The 25,607-nt window shown below is 39.7% G+C and overlaps 1 protein-coding gene across 1 annotated transcript in view; it reads left to right on the forward strand.

Annotated features, from left to right (window-relative positions):
- The window catches only part of REXO1 (RNA exonuclease 1 homolog), a 200,506-nt gene that overhangs the window by 69,096 nt on the left and 105,803 nt on the right, over positions 1–25,607 (forward strand). The window contains exons 5-7 of the mRNA XM_077272241.1: positions 9,075–9,211; positions 18,047–18,184; positions 25,210–25,333. Of these exons, the coding sequence (XP_077128356.1) occupies positions 9,075–9,211; positions 18,047–18,184; positions 25,210–25,333 (399 nt within the window). The remainder of the gene's footprint in view (positions 1–9,074; positions 9,212–18,046; positions 18,185–25,209; positions 25,334–25,607) is intronic.

A 25,607-nucleotide genomic window follows, 5' to 3' on the forward strand; every position in this document is an offset into this window, starting at 1 on the left:
TTGAAACTCTTTCCAAATTACTTATTTGTAAAGAATATTTTTTTATTTTTTTTATTTCCGGTTTCAAAGTAAACTTGCCAGATTACAGACAACATTCAGTATTCACGGTTTTAGATAAGTTCTAATCTAAATATTTACGCAGCACCCACGCCTGAGATTCACTTACTTTAATTGATAATAATAATAATTTGCAAGTGTTGATGACTGATATTTGGGTGATTTGCAGCAACTTTGGATGAGCAAATCTCTGTGTATTCGGCTTCAGCCGCTGTGCAGCACGCACTGTAAGTGAATGGAACTGAGTAAGAGTATGAGCATGTGCTGTAGCGCTCATTCGCTCTCCATTCACTATCCCGGTCAATAAAGTTTGTCTGTCCTGCACTTGGCCAATCAACAAACTGTGTGTGGAGCCACTACCTCAGTCATTAGCATAGGTTGCTAATGAGAAGGTGCGCAGCCGAATACACAGGGATTTGCTCATCCCTAGCAGCAACCTATCAAACCTTAATGAAATGAGGTTTTATGTTTGTTATTTAGGTTTCCCACAGGTTCAGTCATTGTTGCCAGAAAAAAGTGGCGACTTCACATTGCAGAGGAATGTGCTCAATTGGAGGGACAGTAGGCAGTATTACCGGTTCAAAGCTGCTGTCAAATTGACAGGTGATGGCCAGGTTTTATTTCCTGCACTGTACAGAATCCCAACCAACATGTACCAGTGCTACTGTCGCAGCTAACAAAATATGTTTGGTTTTGATGAAAAAGCACGAACTCTGACAAGGCAATAATATCATGTGCTCAGTAAGGTGAAGTCTGAAGAAGAATGCTAAACTGAAAACCAACAGCAAGTTTCCAAGGAGTTTAATAAACTTGATTTGTTTGTGTCTCATGCTGATGCCATGAAACTTATAAAGTTGCAGGAAGACCTTAACTAATTGCTTGCTCAAAGAGAAAAAGGTCGTCTTGGAAGTTATGGGACAATTTGGACAGAAAGCTGGCCAAGGATGAGGAAAGAAGATTTATGAAAGAATTGCAGGCAGAGAAACCGAGAAAGAAGAAAGCTGAGCTAATTTGGCAGTCCACCGCATTGGCTGAACTTTGCAGTAGTCGCTATTATTGCTACTAAAACGGTGCTTTCGATACTGATAGTGATGAGGGCGAAGGGCATTTTATTCCCAAGAAACATAAATCTGTAAGATCTGTCAACATTGTGACTACGGAAGTTGCTGCAGCTGTAGACAGAACTAATATCAGTGATAGAAAAGTGACCTATCTGCTTGCTACTTCTTCTGTGTCTTGTCCATGATCTAGACAGTCACGTTGAATAGGGAATCTGTCAGACAGGCTCTTTGCCGGCATCAAGAGATTGCAGCAAAGGCTACCAAAGCTTCTTTCGTTAGCAGTGGTCCACTGACTGTGCACTGAGACAAGAAAAGGTTTGCAAGCCAGACTCACAATGAAACTGCTGAGCGACTGGCAGTACTAGTGTCAAGAGGAGGAACTGAGAAGTTGTTGGTCCCGAAGATCCCTAACAGCACAGGAGGGACACAAACAAAGGCTGTATTCAAGGTTCTGCCGGACTGGTGTGATTCTAAGTCACTTCTCACTGCAAAGCCCTGAGACTGGATAGTCAGGTGTCCAAGGTCAAAAGCAAGGAAAGTACATCCTAAACAGAAGGAAGAGATAAAGGCGTAGTCAGGTAACATTCTGAGGTCAGACTACAAGGAGGATAGTGGGTCAGAGCAAAAGGGGTTAAACAGACAGATGGACAGAATGAGGTCCAAGGTCAGGCAACAAAATATCTATAAACAGGATGTAAAGCACAGAGAGACAACCCACACAGCTGAGTGTATGTTTGGCAGAGGTCTGGGAGTAGCAGCCTAGTTAAGTAGCCTGGCAATCACATAGGACAGTGAACACATGGAGACAGCAAGCGCCCCCAAGTCTCGGATTGGATGGCCAAGCTGTGAATCAACACACTGAAAGCTCAGCACGCAATAGACTGGACGACTGAGCTGTCTGTAACTGCATCCCAAACACACTGAGGGATGGAACTGTGACAGTTGACAGCTCTTGGATAAAGTGAAGTTTGTCATTCGACACGACCATTAGAAACACTGGTAAAAAGGCTGGTGCGTGCGTCCTCTTGCAACAGAAACTGCAGAAAACTACTGAGCTTGTGGCTAACATCAATTGGTCCAAATATAAAGTTGTTAGAGATTTTCGGCTGCCTGGAATCAACTGGTTAAATCCAAGTTTTCGGCTGGAATGGAAGATAACGTAGTTTTAACTAAGCTAGGTCCACTTAAGGAGTGTCTACTTGAATTTTGCACCACCCAGCTTGCACAATGCGATCCAAGAGATGATTACAAGAAATTAACACTGGCACTCCTGTTCCTTGGTTAGTGGGCAAACCCAGACGTACACATCAATACTCCATGCCCCTACCGTCGGGCCCGATGGATGGCGAAAATGATCTACGCTCTAAGATCTTCATTACATTTAACTTTGACAGAGTTAAAAAAAAAAAAAAATCTCCATTGATTTTTGCACTTTTACTGTCCGCATATACCAGGCTTTGTACCTTTTGTCAGATCCTAGCTACATCACCGCAAAATGACTTGACATTACTGCACGAACTTGTGGCATACGAAGGAATCCACATGCCTGTTCCTGAGGCAGCAATAAAAACTTTCAAAAGACGCCTGTGGTACCTCAATAGGATTATGGTGGGTCTGGCTTTTTTTTAACCGTGAAGTTCCAACATCAGAAAGGTTTGAGCTTGTACTGCCTCTGCAGAAGGAAGGCATCGATGTCTGCTCAACTCACGTGCAGCTTGCCGCACAAGATGCCTCATTAGTTCATGTTGTCCAATACAAAAAAAAAAAAACTGTTTGTTGCACTGAAAATAAACCAAGATTTTCTTCATCAAGATCCAGGCCTGTGGTACACTAATGCAAGTGGCATCGATGCATCCTCAAAAGTCGCCGGATTGAAAATCGTGACTGATTCCACGGAACACTCCATTGCACCCAACCCATGAGTACATTCAATTCGTCACTGAACACTCAAGAAAATCAGAAACCGTTTATTCTCCAGTGTGTGGAGAAGCATCACCATGACTCTCCTGAACCAAATAAAGTGTGAAACTACTGTAAAATTGTACATTTACTTTGCTGCAAGACATTTATTACAAATAATTGTTTACCGGTGGCTCAATTATCACAAAACTATGTTGCAGTGTTATGAAATTTTGTGTATGTTAGTCACACCAAAGGCAATTCTTCCCAGGGGGTGAGACCTAAAAATTTGCACACATTTTTGACTCACCCTAGTGTGCATATGTCCAGCAGCACAAGCTGGGCACAATGTAGGGGCACTCTCATGTATGAGGGTATTCATCAGCTGCTGCCTGCGCTAATAAATAAATGAAAAAAATGGCATGGGTTTTCCTGTATTTTGTATTTTCTATAGCCAGCCAGGCAAAACTCACAGCTGGGGGCTGCAACCGACAGCTTCAGCATGGCTGGCTATCAAAAATATAGGGGTCCCCATGCTGTTTTTTTTTTTTTTTTTTTAATTTTAAAAAACCGACATGGGGTGCCCCCATTTTTGCTAAAGCTCACAGCTGGGAGCTGATATTCACAGGCTGGTAAGGGGCCATAGATATTGACACCCCCCAAGCCTAAAAATAGCAGCCTGCTACTACCCAGTACAGGCACATCTTTTTGATGAATTCTGGCGCTGTGCCCGACTCTTCCACTTGCCCTGTAGCCGTGGCAAGTGGAGTTCATATTTGTGGGGTTGATGTCACCTTTGTATTGTCAGGTGACATCAAGCCCACGGCTTAGTAATGGAGCGGTGTCTATAAGACACCTATTTATTGCTAATCCTATAGTTATATGGTAAATAAAGACACAGCCAGAATAAAGTCTTTTAATTGAAAAAAATGACACTCCTTTAATATTCTCCATTAAACCATACTTACGACCTTGCCTAATTCCACCGAAGCCCTCGATCTCCTGAAATAAAAATAAAATTAAAAAAACAACAATATACCATACTTGTCCGTCGTTGTCCCATGCCGTAATCCATATCTGGGGGATAATTAGTTTTCAACCTGGACGATGCCAAGATGTGACCGTCCCGGCTGAAAACCACTGTTGAATGAGATCTTCATTTCAGCCAATTTTGTGTTGAAAAATTAAAAGGCTATGTGCACACGCTGCAGATTTTGCTGCTGCAGCATGCCAATTCTTTGTGTGGATTCTGCAGCGGTTTACACCTGCTCCACAATAGAAATCCGCAGGTGGAATCCGCACAAAAAACCACGGTAATTCCGCGGTAAATCTGCAGTGCGGTTTACCTGCGGATTTACCAAAAACAGTGCGGAAAAAATCGCACACCATTCCGCACCGTGTGCACATAGCCAAACTGTTCTCCTTCCCTTCCGAGCTCTGCCATGCGTCCAAACAGTGGTTTACTCCCACATATGGGGTATCTGCATACGCAGGACAAATTGCACATCAACTTTTAGCTTCCAATTTCTCCTGTTACCCTTGGTAAAATAAACATTTGGGGGCAAAAAGATCATTTTTGTGGGGAAAAAAGATTTTTTTTTTTTTTTTTAAATTATACGGCTCTACGTTATAAACTTCTGTGAAGCACTTGGGGGTTCAAAGTGCTCACCTCACATCTAGATAAGTTCCTTTGGGAGTCTAGATTCCAAAATGGTGTCACTTGTGGGGGGTGTCCACTCTTTAGGCACATCAGGGGCTCTACAAATGTGACATGGTGTCGGATCTCAATTCCAGCCAGTTTTGGCCCTGCTTCCCTACTGAGCTCTGGCATGTGCCCAAGCAGTGGTTTACCTGCTCATATGGGGTATAAGCATACTCAGGACAAATTGCACAACTTATGAGGTCCAATTTCTCCTGTTACCCTTGGTAAATTGAAAAAAATTGGATCTAAATTAATTTTTTGGGAAAAAAAGTTAAATCTTTTTTTTTTTTTTTTTTTTTTTTAGACATTAAAAAAATTCCTGTGACTCACCTGAAGGGTTAATAAACATCTTGAATGTAATTTTGAGCACTTTGAGGGGTGCAATTTTTAGAATGGTCACTTTTGTGTATCGTCTATCATATAGACCCCTCAGTGACTTCAAATGTGACGTGGTCCTTTTTTTTAAAAAAAATAAATAAATAAATAAAAAGTCGTTGTTAAAATGAGAAATCGCTGTTCAACCTTTAACCCTTAACTTCCTAACAACAAAAAAAATTAAAGTAGTAAAGTAGACATTTGGGAAATGTTACTTATTAAGTATTTCGTGTGACGTATCTCTGTGGTTTAGGGGCATGAAAATTCAAAGTTGGAAAATTTCAAAATTTTCACCAAATTTCAGTTGTTTTCACAAATAATCGCAGTTCATGTCAAAGAAATTTTACCACCCTCGGGAGTTAAGTGGTTAAAAATGATTTTGTCACAATAGAGAAATTTTCACACTAGGTGGTATGTGAAAATAGCCAGATTCGGCTTAATAATGTAATCAGACATGCTAGTGTAGCCTATGGTGAATGTTGTGTCTAAAACCTTTTGACCACCATATATAGTTATCATATGGAGGCTACATTCACGATACAGGGCAAAAAGATATGGAAAGATCTCACCAAGTACAGGTGGTGATATGTCTCTCAAAGGATTCGTCCTTCCTAAAGGTATACAATGGTGGACACTCTCCCCTGTGCTTTAAAACATTCTTTCTCTCATTATTCTAGCATTTGGCAAATATAAATAATTATGGTAATCCTAATTGACCTAAAACGGGAAAGGTTTATTCTGATTTAATGTCAGATATCGAGAAAAACGTGCATGTATTTTTATATAGTGTATGTAAAATTATAGTTTAAACTGTAGGTCATAAATATATTACATATATTATATTTTTATGACAAAAAATTATATAAACAATGCAATTTAAATATTTGGTACCGCCGCATCTGGAACGACCTGACCTATAAAATTGTCCCACTAGTTAACCCTTTTAGTAAACGCCTTAAAACAAAAACAATGTTTTTATCATCATGCCGCCAAACAAAAAGTGGAATAAAACGTGATCAAAAAGACTAATATAAAAATAGTACCACTGAAAAGTCATCTTCTCCAAAAAAACAAGCCATCATACAGCTCGATCAGCGGAAAAATAAAAAAGCTGTCCGAATAAAGCGATGCAAAAAAATGTTTCTATAAAATTAGTTTTAATTGTGTAAAAGCACCAAAACATAACAAAACTATATAATTGTGATATCGCTGTAATTGTATTGACTCCAAGAATAAATATGCCTTATCAATTTTGCCACACGCTGAGTGACATGTAAAAAAAGAAAAATTCCTGAATTTTTTTGTTTTGTTTTTTTGTTCATTCTGCCTCCTTCACAAAATTTGGAATAGAAAGCGATCAAAAAATGTCATGTGCCCGAAAATTGTACCAGTATCGTCAGCTTGTCCTGCAAAAATGGATTCCTCACATGACGGTCAGCAGAAATATATGTAAAAACTATAGCTCCTAAAATATGGCAATGCAAAACTTAGAGGTCTGGTATCGCTGTAATCGCACCTACCTGAAGAATAAAGTTGTCTAATCACTTATACTGCACGAGGTACGGCGTAAAAAATAAATAAAACCAATTCTTCACCTGCTGTTGATTTGTTCATTCTGCCTCCCAAAGTCACAGTAAGGCTCGGCGCACATTTATTCTACGCTATGCTCTTACACCGGGGTTTCCATGTAAATCTCGGAAATACGTGATTCAGACGGAACTCTCATTGGAAGTTTCCCTATAATGAGGCAGATGGAATCACTGTGGACACAGTCTGGTCTTTGATCCAGCACTGTCTTTCTTTTTAGGATTGCATAAAAGTGCAGTCGGCCATAGTTTTGTGCACTTCTGAAAAAACACTGTTGAATAGAGGTCAAACTGAGTCCAGAGTAACTAACTGCTTCCTCATTATAGTGAATGGATCCCTCGGGGGTTTCATCTGTATCACGTCACTCAGAGATTTAGATGGAAACCTCAAAGTAAGTGGTTAGTGTCGGATAAATGTGATCCCAATCGTTATGTAAAATGTTCCCAACAAAAACTTCAACTCAATCCACAAAAAAAAGGAAGTCCCCATTCAGCCACGTCATCTGTTAACGGAAATATTTATGGGTGCGCTTCTCCAAAAGCATGTAGATGGGCATAGCGTACTAGTCACTACAACGGCAGTTTGCAATTGTAGATGGGCATAGTGTACCAGTCACTACAACGGCAGTTTGCAATTGTAGATGGGCATAGCGTACTAGTCACTACAACGGCAGTTTGCAATTTTCACTCTGCAACATCCACTGTTGCTTGTTTCTGGAAAACGCCCATGGAGTCAAAATGGTCACTACATCTGTAGATAAATTTCCAAAGGGGTCACTTGAGCAGAGATTCTGCTCTTCTAGCACTTAGGGGCTCTGCATATGGAGTCCCCAAACTATTCTAGGAAAGTCTGCACTCCAGAAATTATGGTGCCATTTTTACCCATTTATTGTGTGAAAATATAAAATCTGGGGCGAAAACAAAATTTTGGTTGCAAAAATGTAATTTTTTTTTCTTCACAGCACAATGGTGTAGAATTTTGTGACACACTCGTTGTCAATATGATCACTGCACCCCCAGATGAATTCGCTGAGAGGTGTGTGTTTTTTTTTGTTTTTTTTTAAATAGGGTCACTTATAGGGGAGTTGTGCTGTTCTGGCACCTCAGGGGCTCTCTCAGTGGGCCATGGAGCCTGCAAACCATAACAGTAAAATCTTTACTATAGTATGGCGCTCTTTCCCTTCTGAGCTTTGCATTGTGCCTGAAAAATATTTCCAGATTCCATGTAGAGTATTGTTGCATTCAGGAAAAAAATGAACCTTAGTTTGTTATAAAAATTTCTCCTATTAGCCCCTAGAAAAATTAAATATTTGGGGCTAAAACAACATATTAGTAGTAAAAATTTAATCCATTCTTCACCGCTCAATGGTATAAAATTCTGTTAGGCACATATGGTGTCAATATGATCACGGCACTCCTAGATGAATTCATTGGGGAGTGTGGTTGGTAAAATGAGTTCACATACGGGGGGTTTCTGTTGTTCTGGCACCTTGGGGGCTCTGTCAATGTGACATGGCACCATCCAACCATTCCAGCAAAATCTGAACTCCAATATGGCGCTTCTTCCCTTCTAAGCTTTGCACTGTGCCTCAAAAGCAGTCACCCCCCCCACATATGAGGTATCTTTTTACTCAGGGGTCTAGTTTGTGAAAATAAATAAATTGGGGCTAAAATACCTCAAGATGTTTGTGATTGAAAATGTGATTTTATTTTTTTCACGGCTCGGTGTTCTAAACTTCTGTGAAGCATCTGGGGGTTCAAGGTGCTCACCACACATCTAAATACATTCTTGAGGGGTCTAGTTTCCAAAACGTTCTTTTTCTTTTCCTCACATTACAAAAATTCATGTGAAGCACTTGAAGGGTTAATAATCTTTTGAATGTAGTTTTTTAGCACTTTAAGAGGTGCAGTTCTTAGAATGGTGTCACTTTTGGGTATTTTGTCATATAGACCCCTCAAAGTTACTTCAAATGTAATTTGGTCCCTAAAAGATATATAATTAAAAAAATTGTAAACTTTTGTTGGAAAAATGAGAAATCGCTGGTCAACTTTTAACCCTTATAACTTGTTTCAAAAATTGTGCTGATGTAAAGTAAACCTGTGGAAAATTTTATTTATTAACTATTTTGTTAAATATATCTCTGATTTAAGGGCATGGGAATAAAAATTTTTTTTTAATGAATAAATGCAAGTCATATTGAACAAATTTTTACCATGGACAAAATGACATGGACTGTCTGAGATAAATCATTGCAAATGGTGAAATTTCGCACTACAATTGACCATTATGTTTACATAGACTATTTATTACTCTATTTGTAGGTAACCCTTTATAATATTGGACTTGTGATTTTTGGATGGTGATATTTAACCATGACCTATTATTATGCACAGGTGAAAAAAATACACAGTTGGGTACTGGTGAAACTTGTAATGGCTCATCTGCAATAAAATTGAGAACACCATCTGGCATGGCTTCAAAGACTAGCTCTGTTACCTTAAAACGACGATCACATGTTCCTACCCTGCAGGTAAGTTGTTTTGTAATGAAAGCTGTGAAGACTCATTGTTAGTTTTCAACTTGGACTATGCCAAGATGCTGGTCTTGGCTATAAACCACGGGAGAATGAGCTGCTGCGAGCGCAGCATCAATGACTAACCGTGATGTAATCGAGGTTACCGCGTTCGTAGCCTGGCCAATGAACTGCGGTGACCTTCGCAAGCTCAGTGAGTTCACCACGGTCCACCGTGAGAAATTTCTGTGGCGGCAGCAGGCCGCTATTTTTAGGCTGAAAGAGGCAATATCCATTGCCCCTTACCAGCCTGAGAATGTCCCCAGCTGTCTGCTATAGCTTGGCTGGTTGTCAAAGATGGGGGTAATGCCATGCCATTTAAAATAAAATAAAAAAGCGTAGGGACTTTTCTGTTCTTGATAACCAGCCATACTAAAGCTGACAGCTGATGATTGCAGCCTGCAGCTGTCAGCTTTGCCTGGCTGGTTATCAAAAAAATACAGCGGCAACCCACACCATTTTTATTATTTTTTTTTTTGTTGTTTTAATCTATTTATTTATAGTGCAGGCAATGGCTGATGAATACTCCCATCAGCCGCCGTCTGCCCTCTCTATAGTACTTCCATCAGATGACACCTCTATGACCGGAGGTTAACTTTTTACCTCCAGTCACATCTGCAGGCTCGCGCTGTCAACTGACAGTGTGGGGAGCTGCAGCTCTCTGACCGGTGGTAATAATCTGATAAGAGCTGCTGTAGTTTCTCGTGGGGCTGAACCTAAACGGTAACATAGACTTCCTGGAGAAGTCCGTGTTCAGGGTCCGTCACCGAATAAAAGGTGTTTGGTAAGGACCCCAAACTGTTTGGGTACACCCATCTCTACGCTTTGTAGCTAACTTCACGAAAATATATTATTCTGTTCTTGACATGTATTTTTATATACGTCACCCAGAAAAGCTTTTACACTTACGGTACTTTTTTTGAGTGTCTATATATAGTGCAGTGAGTAATAATTATTTACCAACAGCATCATAAATTTATAACAAAGTGCTTGTATATAATATACAGTACCAGTCAAACGTGCGGACACACCTGTTCATGCAGTGGTTCATTGTTCTTAGTGGAATATGCACATTGTAGAATAAGACTGAAGGCAGTAAAACTGACGTAAGTATGGAAACCAGGAGTAAAGAAACACATGTGAAGCAAACTAGTATGTTTTAAACCTTAGATTTCATAGAATGTTAGAGTTGTTAGGGACCTCCAGGGTCATCGTGTCCAACCCTCTGCTCAATGTAGGATTCACTAAACCATCTTGGACAGACGTCTGTCCAGCCTCTGTGTGAAGACTTCCTTTGAAGGAGAACTCGCCAGCCTGTTACATTCATTGATCATCTTTACTGTCAGTTTTATCTAATATGGATCTTTTTCACTTTCAGTTTCACTCCATTACTTCTAGTGTTTCCATGTGCAAATGAGAATAAGGATCATCAATCTACACTGTGACATCCCTTCAGATATTTGTAGGCAGCTATTTTTTCCTCTTATCCTTTTTTTTTTTGCAACATTCCCAATCCTTTATCCGTTTCTTTGTACGACAGTCCATCCTGGTAGCTCTTCTCTGAAGTTGCTCCAGTTTTTTTAATGTCTTTATCTTAAAATGTAGTGCCCAGAACTCGACACAGTTTTCCAGATGAGGTCTGACCAAGGCAGAGTAAGGGTATGTGCACACGCTGCGGGTCCGCAGCGTTTTCCCATGAGTTTACAGTACAATGTAAACCTATGGGAAACGAAATCTGCAGTGGACATGCTGCGGAAAAAAACGCGCGGAAACGCAGCAGTTTATATTCCGCAGCATGTCAATTCTTTGTGCGGATTCCGCTGCGGGTTTACACCTGCTCCAATAGAAAACTGCAGGTGTAAACCCGCAGCGGAAACCGCGATAAATCCGTAGTAAAAACCACAGCAGTTTTGCACTGCAGATTTATCAAATCCGCTGCGGAAAATTCCGCAATGGAATCCGCAGCGTGGGCACAAGCCTTAAGGGCTTAAGTACTTCATGTGATCTATACTATACTCTATACTTCTCTCACTAAATCCCATAACTGTTTGCTTTTTTTTTACAGCTGCACTGCTAACTTATGTGCAGTCTGTGATCTATTAATGAAGTCTTTTTCACACGTGCTGTTGCTTAGTTCTATTCCTCCCATTCTGTAGATGTACTGTATTTTTCGGACTATAAGACGCACTTAGGTTTTAGAGGAGGAAAAAAAAATTGAAGCAAAAAATGTGGTAAATTTTGTACTAATATCCCCTTATCCTGATATATACAGTGCGGAAAAAAAGTATTTAGTCAGCTACCAATTGTGCAAGTTCTCCCAATTAAAAAGATGAGAGAGGCCTGTAATTGACATCATAGGTATACCACAACTATGAGAGTCAAAATGAGGAAACAAATCCAGAAAATCACCTTGTTTGACTCTGCAAGATTTATTTTGCAAATTATGGTGGGAAATAAGTATTTGGTCACCTAAAAACATGCAAGATTTCTGGCTCTCACAGACCTGTAATTTCTTCTTTAAGAGGCTCCCATTACCTGTAGTAATGGCACCTGTTTGAACTTATGAGTATAAAAGACACCTGTCCATAATCTCAGTCACACTCCAAACTCCGCTATGGTGAAGACCACAACTGTTAAAGGAGACCACAAACAAAATTGTAGCCCTGCACCAGGCTGGGATGACCGAATCAATAATAAGAAAATGGAAGACATGCAAGACCACCAATAATCTCACTTGATCTTTTGCTCCACGCAAGATCTCACCCTGTGGGGTCAGAATAATCACAAGAACATTGTGCAAAAATCCAAGAACCACACGCGGTGACCTACTGAATGACCTGCATAGAGCTGGGACCACCGTAACAAAGTCTACCATCAGTAACACACTACGCCACGAGGGACTCAGATCCTGCAGTGCCAGACGTGTCCCCCTGCAATACATGTCCGGGCCTGTCTGAATTTTGCTAGAGACCATTTGGATTATCCAGAAGAGTATTGGGAGAATCTTACACCATGTTCCAAATTATTATGCAAATTACATTTTTCTCGGCTTTTCCTAAATGGTCGGTGCAAATGACAGTCAGTCTAATGAAAGTCATCACCGGTTAGAGTATACATCGAATTTTATTGAAGAAACCTCCCAAGGATAACAGTATATTCTCCAAAATGACTACAAATGCAAAATGCACTGTTCCAAATTATTAGGCACAGTAGAATTTCTAAACATTTGATATATTTTAAAGAACTGAGTGAAAATGCTCATTTGTGGAATTTTCAGTGCAGGGTTGTTCCATATCAAGTGATCCAAATATGAATATTTTTTTTACCTTACGTCTTTAGATTTTTTGTATTTTTTGTTTTTATGAAGTACAACTTTAGTTAATTTACAAATTAAAAGTTTAGAATTTTTTTCTTCATCAGTTAATTTTTCACAGATTTTTAAAGTTTTGAAAAAGCGCGGATTTTGGCCTGGTATGGCTTTACACTTTTTATCATATCTCGGGCTAGAATTAAGATATAGAGGTGGGAGAGGCATCATTTTTCTCAGAACGGTACCGGCTTTCATGTGATATGTCACAAGACTATGTTTCTTTATATTTTGTTTTGGAGAAATCAAATTAAAAATTTTGATGCGCAATTCTGAAAAAAAAACGTATGTTTTAAAATTGTGAAAACATGCATGTGTGTTACTTGTGTCCTTACTTATATTTGTACAGGGATTCAACTTGGGATCTATCAAATTTGTATTTTTTTTTTTTTTTAAGCCTTGAATCATCTGATTTTATGTTTGTGTGAGTTTCTTCCTTTTTTCTTTTCAAATTACAACTTATTGCATTTAACATTTATATGCAACAATAAACACAAAAAACAACTACTGAAGTGCCAGAATAAATACATCTTAATCATCATAACAACTTGCTCAGGATTTTCAACCTGAATTCCTTGAACAAGCCAAAAGATAAAAGGTGATCACATCCTCAAGTGTGGTTTTCTAAATACAGTCTCATCCTAATTATATGTTAAAAACAAGATTAAAAGAACCAATATTTCTACCACCTATTTATACATGGAACAATTTTTTTCTATTATCACTAAACATGTCATTTCTGAAGTGTTTAAGAAGAATAGTCCAGTAGTTAAATCCTCGTTCTATAAAATATGAACTAATCAAACAATTAATAGTAGGTTTTTACACTGGCCTTCTATCATCAATGTGTCCCTTCTAGTGGGTGAAATGTCATCTTGTCCATAAGCGCTCACTAGCAATGGCCGTTTCCTTTTGTGTCAGAGCATTTGCGGCTGTCATGGTGCTCGGCTCCACCTGAGTTAATATCTGATTTTTGTTCACTTTTACAATGTCTGGTTTTCTTGGATACACAAAGGACGGCGCTGGACCAGAAGGTGCAGAAGAGTCACTTCTACGTCTTCATTTTCACAATCTTTGGAGAGTCCAGTAGCCGCCAGCGCCGAAAATATTCACAGGTCACATCACCAGTTGTGTCATCCATTGCCGATCTTGTGCCACCTTCTACCACTTCATGCACGTCACTGTCTTTATTTCCATTACATGGAATGAAAGTGTGGTATTGCTGAGTCCCTGTGATGGGTTCTGCTTCCTGTAACCGATGTTATAAAAAACGCTCCTCCTCCCCGTAGTGGTTCGTACAATACATGAACTGGATGTTAAGAGTATTTTTCTCCCTCCATTTGAGGAGTTGCCTGGGTGATAAGATTTGGTGTGAATACGGCCTCTGGAGGCCCGAGCTGCCGGTCTGTCATCTGCTCTGCAGTCACCGTCTACCCCTGGTCATTCTCAGCCCTAACAAAGCTTCTCCTCTGTCCTCTCCTGCTTCTAAGCTGTAACATAATAAAATAATACAGGAATATCTAACAATCATGGATTATTTGGTAAATATAGACCCCACACTGTTAGACCACAGGCTGAACAGATCTGAAATCAAGATTTTTGAACTGACAGTTTAGTTTAGTTTTATTTTTTAAAATATGATCCCATCACGATCCCAGCTTGTGTTTTGGTACAGATGTGGCTAGGAGCATAGCAGGGACATGTGCAGTTTTTGAAATTTTTAAATTAAACGTTTTTTTTTCGGAAATGCGTTTTAAAGTTTTGCGCTTGCGTTCACATAGGTAAAATATTATCAAAGATACTCTTGTGACATATCTGGTGAAAGCCTGTACAGTTCTGAGTAGAATGGTGTTTATTTTGTTTCTCTATCTCTTTTCTAGCCTGAGTTATGGGGAGAAATGTAAAGGCAGGCAACACAGAAATTCGCACTTTTTCCGAACTTTGAAAATCAATAAAAAATAAAAAAAAAAAATATCTAAAATTTTTTCTTCTTCACATTTTGCATTCTCTGACACACTATTACCAAATAACAAAATCTCAAAATAATTAAAAATATAGTGGTAAAAATCATTGGTTCACTTGACATGGAAAGACTGAGCATTAGGAGGTCACATTCACTGAACAGAAAAGCTATTTAACGCCAAAACATCCTAATAGGCCAAGTTACATGTTAACATAGGCACCCTTCTTTGATATCACCTTCACAATTCTTGCATCCATTGAACTTGTGAGTTTTTGGAGAGTTTCTGCTTGTATTTCTTTGCATGAAGTCAGAATAGCCTCCCAGAACTGCTTCTTTGATGTGAACTGCCTCCCACCCTCATAGATGTTTTGCTTGATGATACTCCAAAGGTTCTCTATAGGGTTGAGGTCAGGGGAAGAAGGTGGCCACACCATGAGTTTATCTCCTTTTATGCCCATAGCAGCCAATGACTCGGAGGTATTCTTTGCAGCATGAGATGGTGCATTGTGATGCATAAAGATAATGTTGCTCCTCAAGGCATGTTTCTGCTTTTTATACAATGGAAGAAAGTTGTCAGTCAGAAATTCTATATACTTTGCCGAGGTAATTTTCACACCTTCAGGAACCTCAAAGGGCCCTACCAGCTGTTTCCCCATGATTCCGGCCCAAAACATGACTCCTCCTCCTCGCTGACGTCACAGCCTTGTTGGGACATGGTGGCCATCCATCAACCATCCACTACTCCATCCATCTGGACCATCCAGGGTTGCTCGACACTCATCAGTAAACAAGACTGTTTGAAAATTAGTCTTCATGTATGACTGGGCCCATTGCAACCATTTCTGCTTGTGAACACTGTTTAGGGGTGGCCGAATAGTAGATTTATGCACCACAGCAAGCCTTGGAAGGATCCTACACTTTGAGGTTCGAGGGACTCCAGAGGCACCAGCAACTTCAAATAACTGTTTGCTGCTTTGTAATGGTATTTTGGCAGCTGCTCTCTTATTCCAATGAATTTGTCTGGCAGAAACCTTCTTAATTATGCCTTTATCTGCATGAAATCTGTTTGTGCTCTGTTTCAGTCACAAATCTCTTCACAGCATGATGATCACTTTTAAGTTTTCCTGAAATATCTAATGTTTTCATACCTTGTCCAAGGCATTGCACTATTTAACGCTTTTCAGCAGCAGAGAGATCCTTTTTATTTCCCATATTGCTTGAAACCTGTGGCCTGCTTAATAACGTGGAACATCATTTTTAAGTAGTTTTCCTTTAGTTAGAATCACCTGGAAAACTAAATATCACGTGTTTAAGATTGATTTCAGTGATCCATTGAGCCCTGAGACACAAATCCATCCACGAGTTTATTTGAAAAACAAAACCATTAAATCTTTGTGACACTGAAATCCAATGTGCATAATAATTTGGAACACAGTGTATATGGTTTGATGAAACCAAAGTAGAACTGTTTGGTAGAAACAAAACTTGTTGTGTTTGGAGGAGACCGAATTCAGAGTTGCATCCAAAGAACACCATACCTACTGTGAAGCATGGGGGTGGCAACATCATGCTTTGGGGCTGTTTCTCTGCAAAGGGACCAGGACGACTGATCCTTATACATGAAAGAATGAGTGGGGCCATGTATTGTGAGATTTTGAGTGCAAATCTCCTTTCATCAGCAAGGGCATTGAAGATGAATTGTGGTTGGATCTTTCAGCATGATAATGATCCCAAGCACACCGCCAGGGCAACGAAGGAGTGGCTTCGTAAGAAGCATATGAAGGTCCTGGAATGGCCTAGCCAGATCTCCAGATGCCAGCAGCTGATTTCAGCTTGTAAGTAGCGCATGGCAGTGGCATCATGTGCTGCTTCCACACTGAGGACAGCTGTCGGAATACTCACTGCGGACAGCTGTCGGAATACTCACTGCAGTGAATATTTGTCTTTTTAAAAGCAGGCACGCTGTTAGCCGCAGCCTTCAGCTTCCTGCAGTGGCTGGGTGATCCCGTTTGCCCACTATTAAAGAGATTGAATATTCACTGCTCTCTACTCATATGGGGGCGTGGGGAGCAGTGATTATGAATTTTCTTTAGTAGCAGGCACACATGTGCGCGCTATTAAACAGAAATCAATATTCACTGCTCCCCACGCCCAGATACGAACATATGCTGTGTCCATAGCGCTGCCACATACCCTTAGGGTTTTTTTGTTTTTTATTTTTATTTTACATCACAAAATGTGCTTTTCAATGGTCTTATTTTTATTTTTTATTACTCTTTCACCTCCCCAAAAATCAAGAGTAATTCTGGAACACTGCTCACTATTTCAATTTACGGTAATTGACATTGATTTTATTTTGCAGGTTGATACCATAATGATTATAAAATTGTTCTATTTTACTGTTTATACACAAATACGAATACAAAAATGGGGGGTTGCCTTATTCTGAAACCCATAACTTTTTTATTTTTCTGAATACCGTTGTATGAGGGATTATTTTTTGTGGGACAAGCTGTAGTTTACACTGGTGCAATTTTGGGTACAAGATACTTTTATTTTTATTTTTTTTATTATAGTATTGTGGTATCACTGTAATTGTATTTATTAATTTTTTGTTTTACTATTTTTGCACAAAATGATCACTTATCAATGATTTTTTTTTGTTTACAGACTCTGAATGCTTTTTTTTTTTTTCTTTTTCTCTTGACAAACTGTTTTTTTCATTGGTACCACTTTTAGATCCAACGTTGTCACTTTTTTTTGTAAGGTTGGGTGGAGAAAAGCAACAATTCTGACTCTATTTTCAAATTTTCTTGCATCATTGACCATGTAAGATAATTGATGATAGTGTCATAGTACACATCGTTAAGGGTGAGGCGATGGCAAATATTATGTATTAGTTTAATAGTTTAAATATATATAATTCTGGATAAAATCATATTTTTTGTTACCCCATGGGGGGACTTAAACATGTTATCCAACAATTTCATATGTAGTGTAATGTTTTATCTAGCTTGTCTTGGTAGCTTACAAGAGCCCACTTCTAACTGGATCTGGTAGGCTGTAGTGCATTGTGATAATTCACGGATGCAAAAAAAAAAAAAAAATGGTGATGTCTAAATTAGGCTTGACCTAGTAACAGAAAGTTGTTGCACACAATGCCAGTCACCCTACTTGCCAAGACATGCCTATTCGAGAAAGAGAAAGTGTCTACAACAAACAAATATGGTTCAGGTCATGAAACTATTTATTTGGCACATATTTCATCCAGCACATTTAGCTTGCTAAATCTCCCCCAGAATGTAAGTACAGACTTTAGGCTATGTGCACACGTTTCGGAATTGCAAACTAACAATCTGCAGCGTGTTAGAGGCACTCAGGCGAATGCCAAAAGAAACTCTATTGAAACCTTCACAAAATGTTAGAAGTCAAATGGCCCCTTTACAGCTTTCTTTTTTTACAGTCTGCAGCCTTGAAGAGACCTGTCCTACCTACTGAATTTGGTGCAAAAGTGCCTACCACTATTAGACAGCGTTATCTGAACTTATTTATTGATGAATGCCTAAAGTTCTGTCAGCTACAAGAAGAAGCGTTTAACAAGGTAAGGTAAATATTAGAACTTCTTTTTAAATTGTTGACCATTTAGTGTCTTACCCCTTCAAACTGTTTTTTTTCTTCTTTTAATTAAAACATTTTTTTTTTTTTGTGCATCTTGCTTCATGTTTTAAAGGCACCAATTTTTGATACGTGTAATGTTATTGATTAACTTTCATAAACTCTGGATGGATGGAAAGTTGTGTTTTTTTTTTTTGTGTTTTTTTAAAGTTTTATTATTAATATACAAAAAAATGGCATAGTACTTCCCATATTCTATTACATTGTCCAGATGTGTCCGGGTCCCAGAATTCCAAGCTGCAGAAGTTCACGCCGTACGCAACCTCTTGTGCTGTACCACCAGCGGAACACAGTCGCCAACACGCCGCCGCCGGGATCAGCTGAATGATTCACTGACCGCCGCCATCTTTGTACAGGAGGAGCGCATGCGCAGTTTTAATGTGGCTGCTGCTATCTGTCGGCACAAAGATGGCGGCGGTCTGATTTACTGCGCCTGCGCGAATTCCACGCAGGTGCAGTGAATCATTCGGCTGATCCCGTCGACAGATGCGTGACGTGTCTACAGGCAGAGGAATCCGGTCACATTAAGGCTTCTTTTACACTTACCATGGTTTTGCATCCTGTTTCTCCGGCCCCAATAGATTTCTAGACAGGTCAAAGCGACAGGAGAAGTCAGCACATGGGGAAAGAGAGAGTGGATATGTGGGGGAGCACATGGGTGGGAGAGATTCTCAACGCTGCAAAGCCTGCCCCCATCGAGACATTACCGCCTTTCCGATGCAATAGCATCTGGCCTCCATCTAGTATACATATAAATGGATAAAACACAAAAATTGGGCTTGGATTAAGTTGGTATACATGCTTTACATAAACGCATGTTCACATTGGCCATAAAGCACACAAAACCTACTAGAAACAAAATGAGCAAAAACCCTGCTGTAACTAGATAAATAAAAAGCAAAAGTGCGTTTAAATAACTCGGGTTCTTAGTAATACTGTTTTTGATCAAAAATAGCATAAAAGCCATTCCACCGTTGACAAGGTGACCCTGATTTATATCCATATAAATAGATGTATAAATAAAAACTTCAGACCCAGTAGAGAGGCAAACAGAGTTGTTACCAATAGGATGAAATAGGAAGGCTTGGGATAATAAATACATGAAAGGTAAGTGGCACCGAGAGAGTACACAATGAATAAACACCCTCAGAGGGGAACAGGTGCCAATTAACAATCTGTGTGCATAAGGTATCAAAGTAAGAAATGTAGTGCCAGTGGCTAATGCATTTGTAGATAATGTGAAGGTACTAAAGAGATCCACCAAGTGGTGCAAATTGCAAAAGGAAGGGGCAACAAATATTGCAATTTTATATACTAGAATTGCTCGCGCTGAGTGCCGGAGCGTTGGAACGGTGCTACTAATCGAAGTTCCCTCACCCTAGTAATGTGCATACCAGCCGCTGTCTTCATCTTTTCCCAGCGCCGTTCCGGTCCCATGCCACCATATTGTGACCGCAACTTTTGACTGACTGTATGTCAGAGCTAAAGGTCACAACTCCATGCAAGACTGAAAGCCTCGTTCTGGCTCTCATAGACTTACATTGAGTTGTGACTTTCGGGTCGGACAGCAAACACTGGAGCGATCGGGCAGATCACAACCAGCATAAGGCGACAATAGCAGATGAAGACGGTGGCTGGTAAATATATGACTAGGGTTAGGGACCTTAGATTAGTAGTGCCACTATAGCACTGCAATAAAAAACCATTGGGGTGGTGCTGTAACAGTCGCCATGCAGATTCAATAACTGAATATAGTTTTCTAGCACAAACCAGTTAGGCTGGAGTCACACTCAGCGTAAGACAATACGGTCCGTTTTTTACAGCCGTAATACGGTGAAATGTTCCCAAAATAGTGGTCCGTATGTCCTCCGTAGGCAGGATGTGTCAGCGTATTTTGGCATGGCATCCTCCGTATGTAATCCGTATGGCATCCGTACTGCGAGATCTAAATCCGACATCTAATGGATTTATGTGCTCAAATGTTCGGTAAAACATATATACAGTATATATATATATGTATGTATGTATGTATGTGTGTATGTATATATATATATATATATATATGTAGATATATGTCATTGAGACACATACATATGTATATGTGTATATATATATATATATATATATATATATATATATATATATATATATATATATATATATATATATATATATATATATATATTCTGTATTTATATTTCATTCAGCGCGATATCTGTGAAAAGCCGGTAATTCAATTGCCGGCTTTTCATTTCTCCTGCCCAAACCCGACAGGATATGAGACATGGTTTACATACAGTAAACCATCTCATATCCCCTTTTTTTTTGCATATTCCACACTACTAATGTTAGTAGTGTGTATGTGCAAAATGTGGGCGCTGTAGCTGCGAAAATAAAGGGTTAAATGGCGGAAAAAATTGGCGTGGGCTCCCGCGCAATTTTCTCCGCCAGAATGGTAAAGCCAGTGACTGAGGGCAGATATTAATAGCCAGGAGAGGGTCCATGGTTATTGGCCCCCCCGTGGCTACAAACATCTGCCCCCAGCCACCCCAGAAAAGGCACATCTGGAAGATGCGCCTATTCTGGCACTTGGCCACTCTCTTCCCACTCCCGTGTAGCGGTGGGATATGGGGTAATGAAGGGTTAATGCCACCTTGCTATTGTAAGGTGGCATTAAGCCAGATTAATAATGGAGAGGCGTGAATTATGACACCTATCCATTATTAATCCAATAGTACGAAATGGTTAATAAAATTTGGTAATGAATTACCGACTTTTCACTAACACCGCTGCGTATTTCTTGCAAGTCACACTGCTGGTCCGTGTGGAATCCGTATTTTTCTCGCCCCCATAGACTTTCATTGGCGATTTTTTTGCGCAATACGCTGACAAACGCAGCATGCTGCGATTTTGTACGGCCGTAGAAAGCCGTATAATACTGAACCGTAATATACGGCTGATAGGAGCAGCCCCATTGAGAATAATTGTGCCGTTTGTTTGGCGAGTTTTACGGACGTATTTTCTGCGCTCTTACGTCCGTAAAACTCGCTAGTGTGACGCCGGCCTTACTGATGCGCTATGGGGCTTGAACATGCAATCTGTGAAATGCATACATAATGTACTACATCACTTATGTATTCTACTCTACACCACCACTCATTCAATGAGAACAGATCACCTCTGAGCTTTACACAAAAACAATTCCTTTTATTTTCTATAAAATTAAAAAGCAATCTGCGGTACATATTTGGTCCCAACATGGTATTCCATAATGCATCAACTGCAAAGCCACCTGGTGGGGGGGGGGGGGGGGAGAGAAAGAAAATCACAATTTGTCATCTGCCACACATTAATTTTGCCTGTTTTCACCTTCACGAGCAGGCCAAATTTTTCAATTCTGACTAGTATCACGTATATGATAATAACTTCTGGAAAACTTCAATATATCTGTGATTCTGAGATTTATTTTTTGTGACATTGTACTTTTATATTTGTGGTAAATTTTGACAAGTATTTTTAAAAATGTTCAATTTTTGTGCCCTTAAAACAGATAGTCATGCCACTCAAAATAGTTAATAAATAATATATACCACACGTCTACATTACATAAATATCATTCTAGAAAAAAAAAAATTAACTCTTAACCCCTTTACCCCCAAGGGCTGGTTTGCACGTTAATGACCGGGCCAATTTTTACAATTCTGACCACTGTCCCTTTTGAGGTTATAACTCTGGAACGCTTCAACGGATCCCAGTGATTCTGACATTAATTTTCCAACTTTGAATTTTCATTCCCTTAAATCACACAAATATACCACACAAAATACTTAATAAGTAACATTTCCCACATGTCTACTTAACAAAAAAAAGATTTTGGTACCAAAATTGTGCTGATGTAAAGTTATAAGGGTTAAAAGTTGACCAGCGATTTCTCATTTTTACAACACTTTTTTTTTTTTTTTTTTTTTTTAAAGTCGCTTTGAGGGGTCTATATGATAGAAAATACCCAAAAGTGACACCATTCTAAAAACCGTACCCTTCAAGGTGCTCAACCACATACAAGAAGTTTATTAACCCTGCAGGTGCTCCACAGGAATTTTTGGAAGGTTTTTTTTTAAAAAAAAAAAGAACATTTAACTTTTTTTTCACCAAAAAATGACTTAAGATCTAATTATTTTTATTTTCCCAAGGTTAGCAGGAGAAATTGGACCCCAAAAGTTGTGCAATTTGTCCTGAGAACGCTGATACCCCATATGTGGGGGGGAACCACTGTTAGGGCGCATGGCAGGGCTCGGAAGGGAAGGAGTGCAGTTTGATTTTTTCAACACAAAATTGGCTGGAATAGAGATCGGACGCCATGTCGCGTTTGGAGAACCCCTGATGTGCCTAAACATTGGAAACCCCACACAAGTGACCCCATTTTGGAAATTAGACCCCAAGGAACTTATCTAGGTGTGTGGTGAGCACTTTAAACCCGCAAGTGCTTCACAGAAGTTTATAACGTAGGGCCGTAAAAATAAAAAATCTTTTTGCCCCCAATTTATTTTCCCAAGGGTAACAGGAGAAATTGTACCTGAGTTATTGAGCAATTTATCCTGAGTACACTGATACCCCATATGTGGGGGTAAACCACTGTTTGTGCACATGGCAGAGGGGAAGGAGCGCCAGATTTTACTCTTATTGTCCATGGGCAAAACATGGTGACGTGTCAGGTTTTTTTTTTTTTTTTTTAATGTCCGCACGGGCCACAAAACATCCAGCACACGTGAATACGCATAACATACATGGATGTCATCTATGTGACACGCATCGGTGCCGGGGAAGAAGCGTTACAGTATGCGCTGTTCCCTGGGGGTGGGTGCTGAACACTTCTCTTATCATTCTCCCCTGCTCTGCCAGCGATCGGCACAAGCAGGGGAGAATGATGAGAGCCGTGTTCAGCGCCGGGGAACAGCGCTTAATGTAACGCTTCTTCATTGGCTCTCGTCCTTGTGATACTGATGCGGCACACGTGTGCCGCAAGTATTACACACACATGGACACTGACCGCTCCGGTACCAGAAATATCAGGACGTGTTAAAGAGGCCTTATAGCAGGTTTTTATGTTTGGCTTCTGTCACACGCCAAAAAGATGCTTTTTATTTGAAAAAATTGTTTTTGCATCACCACATTTTGAGAGCTATAATTTTTCCATATTGTGGCCCACTGAGTCACGTGAGGTCTTGGTTTTTGCTGGACGAGTTGAAGTTTTTACTGGTACCATTTTCAGGCATATGACCTTTTTTGATCGCTTTTTATTCCGATTTTTGTGAGGCAGAATGAACAAAAACCAGCAATTCATGAATTTCTTTGGAGTGAGGGGGGAAGGCGTTTATACCGTTCCGCGTGTGGTAAAATTGATAAAGCAGGTTTATTCTTCGGGTCACTACGATTACAGCGATACCTCATTTATATAATTATTTTTTATGTTTTTCTGCTTTTATACAATAAAAACTATTTTATATAAAAAAAAAAAATTATTATTTTTGCATCGCTTTACTCTTAGAGCTATAACTTTTTTATTTTTCCGGTGATGGAGCTGTATGGCGGCTTGTTTTTTGCAGGACAAAATGACATTTTCAGCGGTACCACGTTTATTTATATCCGTCTTTTTGATCGCGTGTTATTCCACTTTTTGTTCCTGCGGTATGATGCAGCATTCTCTTTTGCCTTGTTTTTTTTGTTTTTTTTCCCTTTAATGGTGTTCACTAAAGTGATTAACTAGTGCGACCGTTTTCTATGTTGGGTCGTTACGGAAGCGACGATACTAAATGTGTACTTTTATTGTTTAGATTTTTTTTAATTAAAATATTTATTGATGGAATAAATATTGATTTTGTTTTTTGTTTTTTTTGTTTTACAATTTAATTTTTTTTTTTAAATTAATTCTAACTTTTACACTATGTCCCACTATGGGACACTCATTTTGTGCAGGCTGATCACTTATATGGCATGCACATCTGACCGTAGAGACTTCCCGACATGCACTGCGTAAGACAGGAAGTCTCTCTGCTCTGGTAACCCGGATGTCATCATGATGACATCGGGTTACCATGGGAGCGATCGGGGTCTCCGAAGGCAGAGGGGTTGTCAGCCCCTCTGCCGGCTACAGAACACTGCGATCATGTTTGATCGCAGTGTTCTGGGGGTTAAAGTGCCGGCCGCGATCAGCCGTGCTCCCCCCGGAGCGCGGCTGACCGCATTTTACGTACTATCCATTCATGGGAATTAAGTCCCAGGTCACATAGTCGGAATAGTATGTCTAATGGCAGAAAGGGGTTAACATCTAAAAAAATAAATTTAGAAAAAAATTTTCGATGAAATTTCCCAAATCTATATTTTTAGAGATTCCTTTACTTTTGAAGTGAATTTAACCCCTTAACGACCACCGATACGCCTTTTAACGGCGGTAGTTAAGGGTACTTAAACCACATCGCTGTAATGTACAGCGCCCTCCCAGAGTCGGATTTTCTCCAGGGTCTCGGCTTGCCCCAGAGAACATGATTCGGGTCGGTTTTTACCGACCCCCGGGTTGCAATCGCCGTTATTAACCATATAACGGCGACTGCAAAAAAAAAAAAGCGTGATTTGCCATTTCATTCGCACATCAGAGGACAGAGAAATAGGGTCCCCGATTTCCCCCCCCCCCCCCCCCGATAATTACCAGTGTCCCTGGGTCCTCCAGCTTCACCCCATGGCCCCTGGCGTCTTCTTCCGGTAACTGCTTCACCCCATGGCCTTCTTCCCGTAAGAGAATGGCGGGCACATGCTCAATGCGCCTGCCGAGATCTGCCGGCCGGCACCTGGCAACCATAGGAAGATTTTTTCTATTGGTTCATTTTGGTCACTGTGACCAATAGGTCATAAGGGTCTACAATTTACCTAATGTAAAATTCTTGTTTTTTTTTACAGGCTCTAGAAGAGGAAAAAATGGTGTACAGCCGAAGCAGCAGTCGTAACATTTATCTTAATGTGGCAGTCAACACGCTGAAGAAACTCAGAAGCCAAGGATCAGAGAAAAAAACTGCATTTCCCAGTGCGTAAACAAGTTTTCTTTAAGAGTATGTTAAGGTTGTAATGGAATTTTTTATTTATTTTACCTTCCAGTAAAAACTGACTTGACTAGTCCTGTTGAAAGGAGATATTATCATACTTTTCTACTTTATGTAAAAAGCATGGAATTCAAGGGAAGCCAACATCAAAAATTAACTATTGTTTAATGTGAGCCCATCACTAAAATTTGTATTATTTAATTTAAAAATGGAGGGTAATAACATTAATCATTTGACAATAACATTCTAAACAAAGCA

The sequence above is a fragment of the Ranitomeya variabilis genome, chromosome 1 (assembly GCF_051348905.1).
Source record: "Ranitomeya variabilis isolate aRanVar5 chromosome 1, aRanVar5.hap1, whole genome shotgun sequence".
Classification (NCBI taxonomy): Eukaryota; Metazoa; Chordata; class Amphibia; order Anura; family Dendrobatidae; genus Ranitomeya; species Ranitomeya variabilis.